The sequence below is a fragment of the Cotesia typhae genome, unplaced genomic scaffold, assembly GCF_013202065.1.
Source record: "Cotesia typhae breed Kobodo isofemale line unplaced genomic scaffold, CoteBio_Ctyphae contig_4, whole genome shotgun sequence".
Taxonomy (NCBI): Eukaryota; Metazoa; Arthropoda; class Insecta; order Hymenoptera; family Braconidae; genus Cotesia; species Cotesia typhae.
In genome coordinates, this window is record NW_027423748.1 from 3,301,953 (window position 1) to 3,322,203 (window position 20,251).

Here is a 20,251-nt window from a genome sequence, read left to right on the forward strand (position 1 = left end):
TATTTATTTATTTTGACGAATTACCGCAAATTATTACTATAAAATCTAATGTATTAATTTAAAACACCTACTGTGTTTACTGAGATTTTAATACGTTGTTAAATATTTACACAGTGACTACCGTGTATTTAAATGGCAATAAAGTATTGAGTAGGAGTTTTAAACTAAAATCCTGCGACTTAGTCTACAAAAAATAAATCGTGCATTTAAAAATTTTTATACTTAATTTTTCGGTGTATTTTACTTTTTCTGAAGTTTTGTAAATTTTGAATTAACAATTTAGAATTTTATTATCAATTTTTGCAAACAAAGAAAAAATGATTTTCTTCGTTCAAAAATTTTACCGTAAATTTAGTTAATTTTTTTATCAGAGTCAATTTTACTATAAATATTTTATATACAAAAACAAATATTCTATTGTATAACTATTTCAGAGATAAGAACTAAAATGTTTGGTGTAAAAAAGTTTTAAATTCCAAACAGTAAAAAAATCGTGACAAAACTTAATTATTATAAAATACAACCGGAAAATACTCTCAGCAAAAGTTTTAGACCTGTTGAAAATTTTTCATCGTATTTTGACTGGGTCGATTCGTTACAGTACATAAGAATTACGTAATTTTTTCCGGCGACGTAAACAAAAAATTTTCAAAAGAATAATTTATCTGAAATTCAAACCAGTTAAAAGTTTACAAATTTAAAAAAAGGTCTCAAGAATTTTTCTACTTTTTAACAGATTTTGATTTCCGAAACGTTTTACCTTGTTTCTAAAAAAAAGGCATAAAATTAAGAATTTTAATCTAGAAATTACAAAATTTGAGCGTTTTATCAATTTGAATTTCAAAAGTTCAAATCCTGAGAATTGTACTTTCAATTTTTTTCTTTTTATTATATAACAAATATTGTGAGAAATAATTATATTCTTTAGAAATTTTAATTGTTTTCAAGACACGAATCACAATCTGAAAAAATTTTGAGAAACTGAACAATAATTTAAGCTTCCCAAGTAAACTTCAGCCGGATTAACGTATCGGGGGCTTACGAATGTAATAAATTAAAATAATTATTTGCATTACACACAAGCTAACGGGGAATTAAAAAAAAAAGATTATAATTGTGAGCTGAGACTTGAAAGAAGAAATTACTAGACGTGCGATTCGAATAAAAGTCATCACATCTGATCATGCACTAGAGAAATGTCTGAACGTACGACTGTATGTACTATTAGTGTACTATAACCTTGAGGTAAAAGAACTTAACCATGTATGTTGTATGTTGTATGTTGAACTGGATGCTTCACATCGGGTTATAATCGAGCCGTGATTATGCAAATGGTGGATGGATGGAATCGCGCACGCAGGTATTTTAATTGATGGACTCGTGAGAAAAAGGAACCCATGCTCATATGCTGACGCGCGTGCGTGAGGTCACGGGTATGAGGATGCCTATGCTTCCTCACATCATATCTTTACGTTTTATATTATTTTTTGTCGGATGCAATGAAAAGTCATTCAAAATATGAATCGTGGTCATTAATGAAAAAATATAAATAATCTTTGATTGTAATTTTTTTTATGTCTAGGCTACAGTTTTTTTACTTACGGTAGAGGATAGATCTGGAGGTGAGTTTGTCGCAAGAAGCTATTGCGATGTCTTCGTATGTGTAGCACCTGTTGAGGTCTTCTGAGAAGACTTCAATGATATTGCGGGATCTTCGCTTCAACCGGAAACACCTGATGCATTGCCCTTCTGCAGTCCTGTTGGATTATATTATTTTTATTTTATCAATGGTTGCTGCTTGTCACATCAATGTCAATTATTATCTACTTTACTTCCTCATTTGCTTTAATCTAACGTTTTATGTCTTGATAGGAAATTAAGTGCCGGTAATCAAATGTTTGAAATGTCATCTTGTGATTTTAAATAAATGTCTAGTTCGTCTTTTATTCTGTACACAGAAAAAAAAATTTCTTGCACCAAAAAAATTTTAAGAAAAGTCAAAGTTATTTTGGAAAAAGAATTTTTTGGATCAAGAAAAATTGACTTCATTCAGGAAATTTTTAATCTTTTTTGATATTTTTTCAAGCTAAGAAAATTAAAAAATTTTTTTTCATTCTGTATAGCTTAAAAAATAATAAAATTATTGTTTAAATGTTAAAAAATTTTATTGTAATAATTGAAAAGTGTAAATTTTGTGAAAAATTGTAAGACTAGTTTTAATGTTAATTTTTTTTTTTTTTTTTTTTTTATTTTATTTAAAGTCGCATAAACTACTAAGGTCATGAGCGACTTACTATTAACATGAGTGGAACATTTGAGATTGGAACTCGTTTTAAACTTTTTTAGGCTCAGCAGAATAATACACTTAAATATTGAAAATATTCATTGGTATACGCCGGACTCGAACCCGGTCCAATGCATTTTGAAAAGCAAGGGCCGGAACCGATAGGCTACTGCGCGCCTAATGTTAATTATTATTTAAGAATATTGCATAGAAAATATTAATGAAAACTTTTAGTTTCGAATTGATACTTTTATATTGATTTTAAATACTAAATATATTACAACTATTTAATTATTTCAAGTAGGCTGAAATGATTCGATTAAAATAAAATAAGACTCAATTATAAGATTTTTTTTTCAAATATTTAATGTTATTTTAAGTTTTTGGTAAAAGTAATCATTCTTTGTTTAACAAGAACAAGTCGGTACCTTATTCAATACTATTAAAAATTTTATAAAATTCATTACAATGAATTATTATCTTTTGTTTTTTTTTTTTTTATCATAAATTTAACAATCTCAAAATACGACTTTTATTACATAGAAAATTAAATTATGTTTCACTCAAAATTTTTCATACCGAATTTTCATACTGTGAACTTTAAAAAAATTTATCATAATAATTCTATAAATTTTTTTTTCAATATTACAGAAGAAAAAAAGTTATTTTCACCAATCAAGTAAAAAATTTACTAAATATAAATTTGAAATGTCTTCTAATCTCGCCTATCGACTCGGGTGTAAGGAATTCCGGCACGAGAATTTAAAATCGGTCGGAATGTGCCGATAAAATAATATAAAAAAGTGTTGATCGAAACTATAAATGAGATATTTTGATGAAAAAATTTTAAGTACCTTCCGAATAAAAAAAGATGAGGATTAAAAAAAAAAATAAATTGAAGCATTTGGAAGTCGGCAAAAAATGGGCAGCAAAGCAGCTTATATATAATATATACTGATGGCACGTTACAGAGAAAAATATTATTATAGGTATATATGAGAGTTATAGATAGCTACATAAATGTAAAAGATAAAAAATGTGTAAGCAATAATCGGAGGTTATTTATTGATTGCGTAAATCATCAAGCTTTTAGTGTTGTTAGCTAATAAAAAAATTTTTTAAATGCTTCCTCGCAATTTCTAAAATATTAAATACTCCGACCCATCAATCAATCTGTTTTCGTATAAAAGCTTTTTCTATTTTATCATAATTATTATGCGCAACATATAACGTTTTATTATATTTGATGGAATAAAATAGCGCTATCAAAAATAATTAATTGAGATAGACGAGGGTCGCTTGTTTAGATAAGATTAAAAAGGTAAATAAATAAACAACTGAACAGAATGGTGAAGAAATAAAATGTAATCACGATGAATAAGAATCGATATAATTTATAGTGTTATTTTTATTTTATGGTATTTTATTTACATAAGATTTAAATTAACTACTCACGTGTCAACCAGCAAAACATTTTCTCCGACTCGTTTGTGACAGTACCCCCAGACAGGGATGGAGTCGAAAGTAATATTCAGAGCCGAGTACTGGATCGGTTCGACGGAATTCGCGGATCCTTTGCCACCTGGCCCATTTACTTGCATCAGAAAATCTCCTTGAAATTCCGCGGGGAAGTAACAGTGCGCCATAAATTGCGGGTCGTAACTCGGCAGTGTAACGACGGCTGATGGATTTTCTGAGACATCAGAAACTATTACTGAACCTGAAAATTAATAAAAATAATACGAATTAATTAGGCTTGATATCCAAATAATAAAATATATTTATATTACACATTAGATATAAGTATAGAGGTCGTGCGAAAGGACAAGGTATTGGGGTCACAATGGGCCAATTAATTTCGCATTATGTAGAAATAAAACGGAAGTCCCAGTCGTAATTTATTTTTATTTTTACAATGCCAGTCGTACATCATATAGATGGAATTTTATTCGGTAAGCCGAGAAGAACAAAAAATTAAATTAAGATAGAATTTTTTGTCGAGTAATATCAATGTTAAATAAAAGGTAAAGTGGTTTTTTGTGGCAACTAAAACTTTGTAATCTTTCGAGCGGAACACAACTCAAGTATATTTTTTATTAAAATTTTTTTTAGGTATTATTTCTTATTTCTGATTTGAAAATTATAGTCTCAAGATTTTTGTGGAATTTTCTTCGACTCAACTGTAACTTTTTTTTTCAATCTAATAAATTTAATCCGTGGGAATAATGACAATTTTTGGGAGTGGTTTTGATATGAATTATATTTTGAGTTAACGTGTTCAAAGTCATTAGTTTCCGTTTGCGTAATTTATCATGATTATAATTACGATTTTTTATTTAGATAAAGGATAGTGATTGTGATTATGATAGCGATTGTTGATGTCATTAAGAAAGTAAAAAGAGGACCGCAAAAAGAAGAGCTGCGAATTAAATTCAATTGTCGTCAACAGGAAGCAATAAATAAATACAAGACACTTAAAGTGTAGGGTTAAACGAGCGATCACACAGGTAGAGTAACTATAAGTATAACGCTGTCTTTGTTCCACACACACATTCAATTTATTCCAGTGCGGCATCAGGACCGAAAAAAGCTGCTGCGCCAGTTCTGTCGATTACGATCCAGATTTTCATTAAACATCACGTTAGGAGTTACTTGCCAGACGAAATTATTGAATTAAATTGTGTCTTTTTTGTGGGATGTAATGTGGTAGAAAGTTAATAAATTTCGGCCGGATGGGTTAACTAAAAAATTTTTATATATAATAAGAATTTTATATGTACATCCTATTTGGAAAAATTAAATTGAAATATCTGGAAAAAATTTTACGAAAAATAAAATTAATCGTCATTTATTTTAAATCAAATTTTTTTTAATTAAATAAATATTTTGACATTCTAATAATTTAGATGGTAATTTCAAATAATTTCAGTAAAGTTAAAAACGCAATCAAAATTTTAACCGCGTCAGGGTTTAAACCTTGTACTAATATTCAGCGTGTCTCCTGTGATTTTTTCGAATTTTTTGATTTTAAAAATCATTAAAAACTTAAAAAAAAAAAATTTATTTTCTAATAAAAAAATAATTTTTTGATCTTTTATCAAAATACTTAATCATTTTTAGAACTTTTTTAACAAATTAATTTGTTATAAAAGGGTGTTTTTAAGGAATAATGTCCCCAAAAATATTTTCGTGGAATTTTGCACGCCTCACAAGCGAAGCGGATTTTCTTTAACTAAAATTGTCTCTATTTATTTTCTATCGCACTTGTAGAATAATATTTCCAAATAAATGTAATGGAAAAACAATAGTTTCAACACTTATGAAATTTTTAAAAGACATTTTGCATTTTAAATATATGAAAAAATGTTTAAAAAAGTTTTTCCGTGGACGTCCGGCTGTCAAATGTATGTATAAAAACTGGCGTGGTCACGATAACTGCTGAAAAACTTAACTGATCAAGTTCATTTATTTTTTATACACTTCAGTATGATTTAAAACTAAATTCTTTCGAAGATCACGATCTAATTCAATGTAGTTTATTTATAATTGGCAATCTATGTGAATAAGGTTCGTTTACAATACATACGCAGTACCTTTTCTTTTTTGGGTGGACAATGGCGCAAAAGATTTAAAAGTATTTGTATTTTTTTAAATCAATTTTATTATCGAAAATGAGATTATGAGGCGTGCACTTTTGGATTTTCCAAACTTTTTTACTAATTTTTTTATCATGCTAATTAAACTGTCATAAAACTAAAAAAAGAAATTGTTAGCTATCTGTTTCGATTGAATTTCAATGAAAGTATGTAATAATAAAATATTTAATAAAAAATATGAATGAACTGATATCCCATAAGCACCTTACAATTGAACCTTACGCTAACTCATAGCGTACATGTCAGCAACTCGTGCGGTTTCACTTGCCCCCCGGTACATATAATACTATCATGTCGTGTCAGTGCTGAGATTGAGCAACCGCAAAGTAAAATACTCGCGGTAACCGGAGTTATTAGAGTACTATACATATATATAAAAATAATGAGAGAACGAGAGAGTAAGTGTTGGCTGTACTTTTATCTCCTTCTTACGACCCTTACAATACTTCAAAATCAGAATTATTTCCTCGTTAAAATCTCGCGATCGTTAACCTTATCGATCTTTCAGCATGAATCTCTTTTAACATTTTTTTTTATCTTCTTTTATTTTTTTTCTAAGCCTCGACTCATCGAAAGCGTTAACAATTTTTTTTACACGTATACTAATAATTACATACAAGCCATACTCTTGTTTTTGCTTGATATTTCTTCACCGGAAATGTACTATCACCTCGATCTTAAACTGGAATCTTGATGCGTTTAATTACTTTCCTTTTAAGTCTTTTGGCTTAGCTCTTTAAACCCATTCTTCGAGTTCTTACTCTTGCTACAACTAAACCCCTCTAATTGCCAACGCGTATAAGGAAAACCACGTGCTCTAACAAATTTTTTAAAGAAAATCTTTCAACACATAAAGCATAACAATAAAATAAATTTTATAAGTAATAAGAGATATTTTTATTCTATTTGCTGGTTAATGTTTTATGACCGGAAGATAACGTAATATTTATATTAAAACTCTGCTTAGACAAAAGTAAGTACATTGGCCTCGAAATAATGCACATGATATACACATATTATAATATGTCTCGTGTTACTTTACAGCTACGCGTAATTGGTGTAATCAAAAACTTCCATAAGTCTTACGAACTCTGCCGTACTCACTATTCTCCATTCTAGCATTTCGTTGACGGAAATACGTCTAGTGGCGTAAGTCCCACTCCTGAGTATCATCACCATTATCATATACATACGCTAATATAACATACGAAGGAACTATAAACAATGACGGCTTTGGAAATGACTAGAAACAATTTCTTCTCAGTAGAAAATTATTTAAAAAATTGACGCGATAATTAATGGTTATCTTTTTATGTTACTTCGAGACAATTGTCACTGGATTTACACGGTTGTCTTATTTCGAAACATAGTATGCAACTAAAAAATTTTTAAATTTGTTTTTTAACTTTCCGCTAAGAAGATTGAAAATTTTCGAAAATCAGGAAGTTATTGGTTTTACCCCAGTTATATTTGATTTTCTTTCTTCATGACCCCCCTAAATATTTGATTTTCTTAAGTCAAGCAGACAAATTCTTAAATCAAGAAATTTTTCTGTTCAATTTACTACAATCAAATCCTTTAAAAAATTTTTTAGACTAAAGATTTTTTATTTTGAATCGTTTATTTTTTGAATAAACATCACAAATTACAAGTAAAATTGTAAAAAATTTTTATAATCAAAAAGATTTTAGGTTTTAATTAAAATTGAAACTCCAAAAAATTAATACAAATTCAAAAGATAACTTGACTTGAAAAAACTGAAAACTCTTTTTATTTTTGATTTCTTTTAATCATGACGAAAATTTTTTCTATGTAAACATCAAGTATAAAATATAAAATATGGACTGTCAGAAGTGAGATTAAAATCACTTATTACTACTAAGTATTAATTAATATTCTTAAAAATGAAAACTACACGCGGCTCGTAGTTGGATAGGCTTAAATATATACCTTTAAATATATAACGCCGCTCATGTATTTATCATTTCAGTTTAATGAAGCTAGAGAAGGCATAAGACATATCCGAGGATCCTCTCACGTCATAATAACCAGTCTCGTGGGTTTTTTGTTTGTTTGGGATCGGCTCAGTGATGAGTGAGTTTGCAAAAAGTGACCTCGTCCTGATTCCTTACTGTACGGTGGCCATTATTATTTACTTATTTTTAGTCTTTATTTATTTTTATTCATAAAAATGTTCGGGTACACGTGTATATTACTTTGTTGCAGGACACCATATGGTTGTACAGGTCCTTATTAATGACTCAAGGACCAACAGATGCCAGATTTGTTTCTTATTTCTTTTTGTACTTTCACCATCATCTTCCTTCTCATTATCATTATCCTCGTATTTTATTTATATTTATATTTATATTTAATACCGAGTTATATATGACCAAGGAAGATATATTTGAGGTAATAAAGTCTGGGAGGGGCTAATTGGACTTTTGAATTTTTTTAATTAAAATATATTACATATCAATTAATTTTGTTCCATTATTTTTTTATCAAACGACCAGACAAATTTTTTTATAGAAAATTTTATCTCGAAATTTTACATTTTTTTTTAATATAAAATTTTTTATCAAATAATTGATATACAAATTGATGGATAAAAAAAAATAAATTCATAATTTTTTTTAATACACGATGAAAAAGCACGCGCCGGAAGCCCACGGCTCAATTCTGTTTCGATTAGATCGGTAATTTAGGTCCTGCTTAACGAAAAAAAAATTTGAAAAAAATAATGACGATGATAATAATAATAAAAAAGAAGAAGAAAGGAATAATAAAAGAAGCAGAGGCGCCTGGTAACGAACCCACAGCATCATCCGGTCGGCTGGTCCATTGTGTATTAAAACTTAAAACCTTTCCTTCTTTATCGGCGTGGATCTTGGCTCATTTTTGTTTTCGTTTTAGTTTTTGGTGCACCGTAGTCATAATCACCATTACTTTTAGTACTTTTTGGTAAATAATTGTTGTGGTTTCTCAAAAACCGACAAAGTTTCGCTTACTTTGCACGGCAGACAAATATCCGTAAGCTTATTTTTTATCCTCTTATAGAGGCTTCCGGTCCTGGGTACGGCGCCTTTTCTTGTTTTGTGTGTATTCGTTATAGTAGTTACAAAAAAGGTATCTCGAGAAAATAACAAACTCGTCTGAGCCTGCAATATCCGTTTTGAACTTAATAATTACAATGTGAATAAGATGAGCCTTTAAAGGATCTTTATGTCGGTTTAAACTTGCTCGGATTTTATTTTGAGGATATAATGAACGGCATCCGCTTTATTTTATGTGGTTGTACTTGGAGGCTTAGTTACTAGGAGGGTGGCATAAAAAATTTAAATAATCATTTTTAATTTATCTGTTGTTTCATTAAATTTTATGATTTTTAACAAGCTTTAGCTTTATATACAATTAATGAGTATAAAGTCTGTTGAAAAAATTAAATATGTATTTGTAGAAAAATTTAGAGCTTACTCTTTATATCAAACTTATATCAAAATATATCAAACAAATGTTCATAACTCGTGCTTGAAGATTTTAAATTAACTTAAAAATAAACAAATTTAAAAAAATAAAAAATCTTAAACTGTTTTTTATGATAAAATTAATTAATTTTTTTTTGTACATTTGAATGCAGTTATATCAATTATTAATCAATATAATTAAGAGAGTAAGGAAAATTTTATGACGGGTTTACTTTTATTTTAAAAGAAATTTATAATTCAATTTTCTATCATCAAAAAGTTTTTTACCTGAATTTTTTCTTTTTCACGATTTTACATTTTTTTTAGCAATAGTCAATTTATATAACAAATTTTTGGAGTAGTTCTGAATAGTTTGTTATTCTATAAGTTTATTCCGTCTAATTTTCTATTAAATAAAGATTCAGTACAATTTTTTTTTAATTAATTTCAGAAGTATCCCGACTCCTAAAAATACCTATAGATCCTTAATCTAAAGTTTTTTTATTGATAATTCGTGATTCTCGACTGTCACATAATAACTGTAGGCTGCTAATTATTATTATTATCATTATTGTTGTTATTTTTCACCAAGTTCTTCAACCAAACGACCCTCATTTCCTTCGAACAAATTCCCTTCCCATAAAAATGTCCTCTTTAAAAATAACTAATTGTGATAAATGAACCCAATTCGATAATCCGTTAAAATAAATTCGTGTAAAAAATAAACCTTAAGTTAAATTTTTCAGTCTGTCGTTTATACCAAGTGCTATCTTAAATCTTCATACGAATTTAATTTCATTACTAAAACTCGTTATTATTATTAATTTGAAAAGGAAAAGTAGTGTAGCTATTAAAGAGTGTTTAGAAGACAAGAATGTCGATGCATTATGGATATGGACGTACAGGGACGAGAACGGGAAAGTAAAGGATCTGATCTGGCAGAGTCAATTAGGTTGTGCGGCTGCACCTGTTACCGCCACTTTTCGCTCCCATCGCCGTTCGTACGCCTCTTTATATACATATATACACATATATAAAACTCTCATCTTATACTTTTTAGCCTTGTTCTTATACTTATACTTATACTTATATTTTTATTTTTATTCCTTTTCTTCTTCTTCTTTATTATACTCAACGCAACTCTTCTCGACTTACCCACCACGACGTTTTCATTCTCTTTCACATTACTCGTACCTGCACACCCCTTAACATCACATATACACATATGATATACATATGTGATAATATAATATGATGTTAAAGCTGATCCAAGATGCTCAGCTATACAGCTAAAACTCAGCTCGTCTACTCGTCTTACTATACAATATACAATACACTGGTATGGTAGTTGATATGAAATTTCTCGCGTTATATGATGACGAACACGTCGGTGGGCCCGCACAAGTTAAGTTCACTGTACTATTCTCATAAATCATAATGCTTTTTATGTTACCGTCAAAGACCTGCCGGATTACTAAAATACAAGTCCTTATATTATATACTTATCGACTTATGTACAAGTACAAGTAATTTTTTTTTTCTTTTTTTTTTACTAATCGATTTTACTAATCGACCGAAAAAATTTAAAAGAAATTTATCGCTTCCGCTGAGTATAAAATCAAAGAAGAAATAAACGAGGTAATTAATTTTTACACTAAATATTATACATATATAGTAGCGAAAAAAATTGATATAATGTATAATGGGATCGACTTCTTCCGGTGGAGGATTTTTCAATGGAAGTATGTATACATAGGGTTTTTTACTCATTAACGAGTACAAATGATGCGCTCGGTGCTTTTCATTAGGTAGGCCCCGGGCTAATGAGTTTACACGCGAAACGTGTAACTAGAGCGCATGCACTTGCATGATAATACATATTATTTTACTTATTATTTATATTTATGTTTATAACTTTATTTAATTTTTTATTTATTGTTATTAAATATTTAAATTTTATCTTGATTGCAGGATATCCTGCTTGAGATCGAACCTTGCCAATTTTCTGCGCATCCTTTGATTTTTAAATCGATTGAATAATTTAACGATTTGTTATTACTTTTTTATGGAAAGATTGGAGATAAATCTGTGGGGAGTTTGGTATTGAAAGTTTTTCAGGAAACAAATTTATTGGGAAAAGTGATTTATTTAGTTGAGTAAAAAATTATTTAAGTTTAAATATAAAATTATACACAATTTTTTTTTGTAAATTTTTTATTAAAAATTTATCAAAAAAAGTTAAAAAAATTTTTCAGTTATTTTTTTTTGTCTTTTTATTGCAACGTATTAATAATTAAATTTTATTCACTGCATACGATTACTTATAACAATTTATAAATTTCATTACTCTTCTAATTAGTAAAAAAATAATTTAAATATTAATGGAAACCTGAATTTTATGAATTGCAAAAAAACTAAATTAAAATATTTATAATATGCAACGAAATAAAAAAAAAACATACTTAAAATGTGAATTTTAATTAAAAGTTATATCAAGTACAGCATGAAATATCAGTACATCAAAAAAGCGATAAAAAGAGAGCCGCTAAATTGCAAAAGTGAAAACCAGGTAGATAAAGAGGACTTTTAATGTTATAACTTATGAGTAAAGCTATAACTCGTCAGACGCCACTGGCATTATTAAGTGCAAATATATGTGTAGCTAACTATACTAGCAACTAGGAGAAGTGAGGAGTGGCATGGGAAAATGAACTACCTAGTTATAGACGAGTTTATTTGTCGATCATGTTACATACTTTATTAGTACATACTAACGATTTCTCTTTCTTACGAATATGCGCGAGTATAATCCTTGCCGATATATACCCAGTTAAATCCACATGTGACGTCCTATCCTGCATTCTCATGTCTCATGTTGGATCAGTAATTTTATATGCACAATGTATACATCCATTAAAAAACGAAAAATACAGATCCTCTGAATAAAAATAATATAATAAGAGGTTAAAGTACTTTTGCCTTAAAGATACACTCTTTGAGATAAACTTTGCATAATGTATATGTATATATACTTTGCACTGTACGCTTCAGACTATATGCTGCATGAATACTATGTTAAATATACATTTCAAAAGGCATTGTTTACTATTTTTAACGCAAACGAGTTTTGTAATATTTCATTCATTATTTTTTTATCTAAAACGCTTCTATTTAATTATAAAATCACTGTATATTATTTATTACAAAAACACTTTCTTTCCATTAACAACTTCGCAATAATTAGCTCATTAAATTCACCGAATATTTCGCCAGGGTTCGAATTCTGGAAACGTTAAAAAATTCTGAAATTATTTTTATCCTCGAAATATTTTCTGTAAATTATTTATTTATATATTTTTCATTGAATGAAAATTCTTTCAAGGGATAAAAAAATATTTTGCAAAGCTTGATGAAGTCACGCTTAAGTCGCGCGCTACTTATACCGCACGAAAGGCAAGGGTTCGAGTCCCAGCACCGTCGGAAAATATTTATCCTTAATTACAATATGAATTCCTATTAATTATTAATACGTAAATATAATTGACGGAATAAATCATAATTATAACAATTAAAACACAATTGAATAGCGATGTATATAAAAAAATGTGGAATAAAATATATTAAAAGTAATAGACACATTGCGTGTGGAAAAATTAAATAAGAATAATATAGTAGTGTCTCGGTATCTTTGCGCATTCGTTTCGCAAGATGAACGGTCGGCACGTATCATACCCACATACGTGTTATATATACATATATTATTATATATATGAGTCAAATGCGCGTTCTTATATTATATCGCTGAGTTATACCATGACTGTAGGCGAGTTAACATACATATACATATACATAAACATATATGTATGCATAAAAGCTATAGAACCGCCCGCGTCCGAGGTTCATGGAGGGGTTAAGATAAATTAACATTCCAGAGTAGATCTCGTAGTAATAAGCTTTTCGTTTAAATCGGAGCACCGACATTCTGTTTATTTATTTTATTTTTTTTTTATTTTTTTTTTTTTTAGTTCCAATTAATTATTGAGAAAGTTAAAATATTTTTATGACAGGACCAAGAGGGGAAAAATTTATTTAGAAAAAGTTATACTGAGACAACTTGTTTTATTTAATTCAAATATGGATTACTTTGAAACAAATGCTCTTTTATTTTGGTTTATTTTATTGAAGTCTTCAGTAACTGACAATTTTAAGATTTTTCTTATTAAAAAAAAAGTTTGCGCACCAAATTAATAAAAAATTTGATTTATGAATAGAAAATACTTGAATATAAGTATTTTTAAGAAAAATTACTTGAAATTAAGGTCTCAAAGTTATAAGAAATGTAGCAATACTAAAAAAAGTCAGGTGTAAAAATTTTGCAGTTATTGTGTTTTAAAATTGGGCAGCCGCAGATTTGTTAATTGTAAACAAATCAATATTTCATTCTTTTAATATACCATATCTTTGTTTCAAATAAATTCATTTATTTTCATCAAATAAGTACACTGAAAAAAAATGATAACTTGAATCAAGTAAAATTTACTTAAAACAAGAAAATTTTCTTAGTGTAAGAATCTTTGTACACAAATCCAGAAGATGTTTTTTAAAATTATTTACTTGATTCAAGTAAATTTTTTTTTCTGTATATTAGTTGGTGGTATTTAAATAAGAGGCTTATTTTGTATAAGCGTGTCTTATTCCATTTAACTAAACTGTTCTCACAATTAAGATATACCTTCATAAAAAAAATCTTCAGAAGAAATAATTCCGCAAAATTCTATTCAGATTAAATGATTTGATTTTTCATATACTTTGAACAAGTTTGAAGTTTTAAATAAATACACACATATCGATATAATAAAGCCCGACTTGGACTGTTTATTATTTTAATTTTAGGATTGAGAAAAAATGTCTGGGAGATTGAGAAATAATTGGTGGACTGTTAAAGTCTGATGTGTCGTTTCGCCAAGTGCGCAACCGAGAAAATGAAAGACTTGGAAGAAATATAACTGACTGGTGGTTGATGGTTCCTCCTCTACTCTCTATTCTATATCTGTACCGGTTGTTTAAACTCACGATATTCATCCATATACCTTATACATATACACATACGTAGTATCACATATGAATTATACCGTGGAAGAAAAAGTTCGCTCCTGAATAACGACGTCGTATCTGCGACTCGCGATCGACTTAATACACCTCCAAAGCATCAACAGTTTCGATTTTAAAAACCTGCAGGAGCTAACTTGCGTGAGCTGGAGCTCGACTATGTGCGTGCTCGAGATTTTTAAATATTAGTAACAGGAGTTTTTTTTTTTCTTTTTACAAAAGAGTTTATAAACTCAGCACAGCAAATATGTGATTATAATTATAATTAAAGGAGCAACACTGTATGCAATAGTAATAATATATGCACTGCAAAAGTTAATATTTATGTGTTAATAATATTAATAATATGTATAATGTCGTCATTTCAAAGAATAATTGTTGAATAAGTGCATGAGGATCCCTGTATGTAGATGCCTGAGGAGCGTGGCCTGGAACGCCGTCCCACATATGTTGGTGCTAGATAAAGATAGCCCTGGTAAGAACAAGACATGGATGCGGCTTAGTTATAGGAACGGAAAATACAGGGAAAGTCCTAAATATATATCTATAGATGGTAAATCGTACCTTCCTGCTTTTACTATGCCAGATAGTAAGGACGCGTCCATTTACATTGTGCTGTGTAATTTTTTTTTTCATTTTTAAACGAAATTTAAACCCGGTTTATTATATTTGCAAGATGTTATATGCAGTATGCAATAAACAATATCTCCTTTTACTTTATAACTCATAAGTTATAATCTTGGATCAGCTCGACATGGCAATCTTCTTCACGGGGTTATTTTGTTGAAATACATGGGTTTTAGTTTTATGGACATCTCTATTGCACGCCTCTAGCGTGAATGCCAAGTTTCTATTCGCTTTTCACGGCAGAAAATTTATTTGAGTCCAAAACAATTATTTTTTTTTAAATTATTTATTTAAGAAAATTTTAATGTCTTTAAATGATTTTTTAATTATTGAATTGAGTATTTTTAGTGCTCTTTTATTGCAGTGCAGGTTTATATGGGTTCAACTTTTTTTATTTTTTTATTTTTTTTTTTTTATATAATCAACTTGTTTGTCCAAAAAATAAATTTTAATTAATTAAACTATTTTAAGGTAACGTCATTGAAGAGGAAGATTATACAAATTCATTTTGATCAGTTTCAAGGATGATATTAATTTTTATTATTATTTTTAATAATTTTTCCTTACTATTAAAGAATAATTAAAACTTTGGAATATGCTTATGAAAACCTCTAATTTCTTTCAATGATTTATTTGTAAAATTTTTGATGTTCATAATCTTTCATTGCGTCCATTCTTTTCATATATTACTAAAGTTCGTAGAAACTTGTTAATGTTTTTTTATTTTATTATAAAAAACTTCAATAAAAGTTTTAAAAAATTCTCAAAGAACAATTAGAAGCTTTAAAAATATTTTTGAACAAAAAAAATTTTAATTTTAATTAAAATTAAAAAAAAAATTGGATTTATTTTTTTATCTACAATCTTGGAACTAGTAAGTTCCAAAAATCAAATTCGTTCTTTTATTATTTTCAAGTAGCAAAAACTTTTTTGTATTCTAAAAGACTCAAAAAAAAAAAAAAATCAAATAATTTCTTTTCACTAAAGAACGATCAAAAATTTTAAAAACGAATTTCACGGAAAATATTTAAAAATAAAAAAATTCAATTCAGCTTTCATCATCAGTTCTATAATTAATTAATTTTTTAAGTTTAAATTAATGATTTCTATAACTTTAAAATCGTCAAAATTTTTTTCACCATTCCAAAAAATAAAAAAAAATTAGATAAATTTTTTTTCAATAAAAAACAATCATAAATTTCAAAATCACGACATAATTATCAAATTTTTTTGTAATTGAATCCTAAAGAATTTTTTCTCTCCAATAATGTATAATCAAAAATAAATTAAAAAATTTCAGTCCGTAAATCGCAACAACAGATGATTGTTGTACAACAAAAAAAATACGTATATGTGTACTTGAAAGCAGTGTTGTGAAATGACCGAGTGAAATTATCTTCCGATGGGATAGGATAATTCATAAATTTGTACCCGTATTAGCTAATTGTTTATTGAATTGTAAAAGTGATGGTAAATGAGCCGTATTAGCATGTATCGAGGTTATTGGGTCGTCACACTCGATAGCAGTCCAACAATACTAAACTCTGTAGTCGGTACATAGTATATAGATGCGAATAAGAAGTAAGAGCGATTCACCGGAATGAGCAATATACAAGACAGCCATAAAGACTTTTTACATTCATCTACATCTATACATATATATATATATATATATATATATATATATATATATATATATATATATATATATATATATATATATATAGTTCTATTCTAAGTAGAGGGTTCGACCGGAAGTTTGTTATAATCCGCGAATACCTAGTGGTCGCTTCCATTCCATTACATTCGCCATCTTGAACTATCTCAACTTTTCTATACAACTACACATATCATGTATTATATTTTATTTTTCATCCTAGTACAGTCAGTAGTTTCCCGTTCCATTCGTGCCGGTGAATCCAAGTACAAGGGCTCGGTTCTGTATCATACACATCTCAACCGGGAAATGAGAGTATAAGTATCATACATAAAGACTCTGGAAGGCAAGAGGAAATTTAATGCACAGTCGAGTAGAATGAAATGACTATTCTTATTTCTTACTTGCTCACGTTTTTCTTCAAATCGATACTTCTTATATCTTCGATCATAAATCTTTTTAAAATGAAATATTTTAGTAACTTAGTCACGAGATGTCGGGAAGTTGTAAAAAATATTGTTTTTCAATGTTTTAGCTAAAGCTGCTGACGGGCAAATGACATCATGAGTCTAAGATTATGGCATACTTTGAACAAAAGTCGGGTTATCATGTTATTGATGTGTAAAATGGAGTTAATAGTAATTTTTTTACTCTTCGGAAGAAAAAAATATTTGCATAAAAACTTAATATTCAAGTATTTAAGTGATTTATTTATTATCTTTAATGCAAATTATAATTTTGTATAAAAAAAATGTTTTTAGGAATTAATGAAAGTTCAAAAATTATGTTGAAAGAACGAAATTAAATTTTGAGTTAGAATTAATCCAATTTTTATTAATAATTTATAAATAAAGGAAAAAATATTGTATAATAATTTCGAAAGTTTAAAAAAATTAAATTAATTGGATTTTTTATCTTTACAATTAGAAATTTAATTTTTTAATTTATCTTTAGATTTATATCATTTACAAATCATTACGATTAAAAAATTTATATGGTTTTTTTTGTAACTGACAGTTTTAACAATTTGTATAAGTTTAATAATTGTGCTTAAAAAATAAAATTAAATTTTTTCTAACTTTGATTTTAAACATTATTCAATTCTTATTAATGAGAAAAAAAAATTTTTTTTATAAATTTAAGTTTGAGCCTGATTTAGTTCTCATCTATAAAAAAAAATACCGAAAGATATTTTTTATCAAATTTCAAGTTAAAAATTATTTCTAATAAAATAATATCATTGAGATTATATTGAACTCCAAAATTGTTCTCTGTATAAGATTTTTTCTTTTGAATCAAGCTAATTCTTTTATCAGTTTCTGTCAACTTCATCCAAGAAATTTTTTTAACTTTTAAACATTAAATAATAAGCATTAACAAAAATCAAAATTCTTACAAAGTCTTTCAGAGCTTTATTAACATTTTTAACAATTATTTATTATTCCCTCAACTTCTTCAACTACTTACAACAACCCTATTGTCCATTAATTTCAATCAAGATATCGTTCCTCACTTATCACGATTGCAAACAATACACTACAAAACAGAGAAATCATTCAGCAAAACTCCACCATCTTGATCATCCTTCAGCTTCTCAAGTAGATCCTCTTTCATTGATTGAAAAATTCATTATTTCAAAAACACGGAAAACAATTATTTGTTATTTATTTTCATGATTGTTCTTCTGAACCCTGCTTATCTCATTCGTAAGTAAATTCATCCTTTAATTATTTACTTTCTATTCTTCTTTCAACAATACCTGAGCAAACTGATGGTCATTGGGGTATTTTCGAGGACTAACAAAAGGTGTATTTTCCGGGTGGCCTGGGCGTTAACACCTGGAATCTCCAGATGTAAAATATTTTTGTAGACAAACTGTTAAAGTGAAAGTAAATACACCAGAAAATTTCTCTTGAAAAAATCTGATAATTGAAATAAATATTTTCTTTTAATTATAAAAATTATTTCTAAATTATTTATAATTGTGAAATAAATATAATGAATGAAGGGAGAGTTAAATTACGCGTAAGTACTTTTGCACATATGCGTATGCGTACGGCAATATATTAATATATATTACCATTTATAATATATGTTAGTGCACATGAGTAAATAGCATATTCAGCTGCTATTTGAGACCTTTTGAGTAGCTGCAAGGCGTAGCAGTAGCACGAGACGTTTAATTCAAATTGGCTGAGTCAAGGATAAATCTGGGCAGCATATTTTAATGCTATATGTGTACTGATCCAGACCGGAAACTCATTCGTGTCCATAGGCTATTCAACTTGGAATTACTTTTGAGTATAACTCTCAACGCAACTTTTATTAAACTCTTTTAAGGTGAATGGGTTCGATGATTCTCCGAAAAATTCAGAAAAAAGAACAATTTATCGTTCCAGGCTCAAGCCCATACAGACTGACATAAAGGGTGACGAATTTTTATTGTCTCGTTCTATTTTAGATTTTTTGTCACCGCTTTAAGTTCTTGCCTCGCATTCATTGTACGGACTTAGCTCTGCGACTCTCAATGTATTCAGAGACAAAATACTAAAGACAAATTTAAAAGAATCGGTATGGGTCTATTCCTGAAGAGTATTTATATTTTATATAGGAAGTCCTTGCCTTCAGCAAATTGGCGTTGCCGGTCTAGAGCAAAAGAATGCGTCCAGTAATTGTCCACGATCAGGAAGCATAAAAGTATTTTTATTTACATGTTACTGGTATGTGTATAAATTAAGTAGCTCGTGCCATGTACTCGATTTGACGTCTCGCAATATAGGATTTTTTCGCAAGTAAATAAGAGAATAAGACAGTGGCACGCGATCGACTCGCTTCACGAGTTATGTACTATTTGTTTTTTTCTTTTTTTTTATTATTTTATCCCTTGTAATTTTTCCGAGAACATGAAATACGGAGGAGTTCGTGAGCATTGAAAATTATTTTTTGTTGTTTAGTTTTATTGCAGATTGACGAAGCAGAATAATTTAATTGTTCGGAAATTGTCAGTAGTAAAATTCTTCAAGATTCCTTGGTTTGTAAAATAAAAATTTTAGTGGCACGAAGGTTTGTTTAGAAATAATAATAATAATTCTTTTTTTGTTAATTATTGCAAAAAAAATTTTTTTTTTAATTTTCATCCAATGCTTATACAAATTTCAAGTAAAGATACGAATTTTTTCAGTTAAAAATCTTCAATATTTTCGTAGTTGACCTACTGCCGGAGTGATTGCAGCTTTCACAGTGCCCGAAATAAAAAAAAAATCTTTAACTAGAAAATATTTTTTTTACAATGATCAAGAAAAGCTGAAAATTTGAAAAAAAAAGCTCGAAATTTCACTACAAATGTGACGATTTTTGGCATGCCAAAATTACAATTTTTTTTTTTTGTATTTTAACACTAATTTTGTGTGGACTGTATTTAACACAGAAATTGTTTTAATTTCACACAAAA

The 20,251-nt window shown here is 28.2% G+C and overlaps 1 protein-coding gene across 1 annotated transcript in view; it reads right to left on the reverse strand.

Annotated features, from left to right (window-relative positions):
• The window catches only part of LOC141526995 (uncharacterized), a 55,115-nt gene that overhangs the window by 19,528 nt on the left and 15,336 nt on the right, over positions 1-20,251 (reverse strand). The window contains exons 2-3 of the mRNA XM_074242208.1: positions 3,740-4,004; positions 1,603-1,757 (exon numbers count right to left, since the gene is read on the reverse strand). Coding sequence (XP_074098309.1) covers positions 1,603-1,757; positions 3,740-4,004 — 420 coding nt within the window. The remainder of the gene's footprint in view (positions 1-1,602; positions 1,758-3,739; positions 4,005-20,251) is intronic.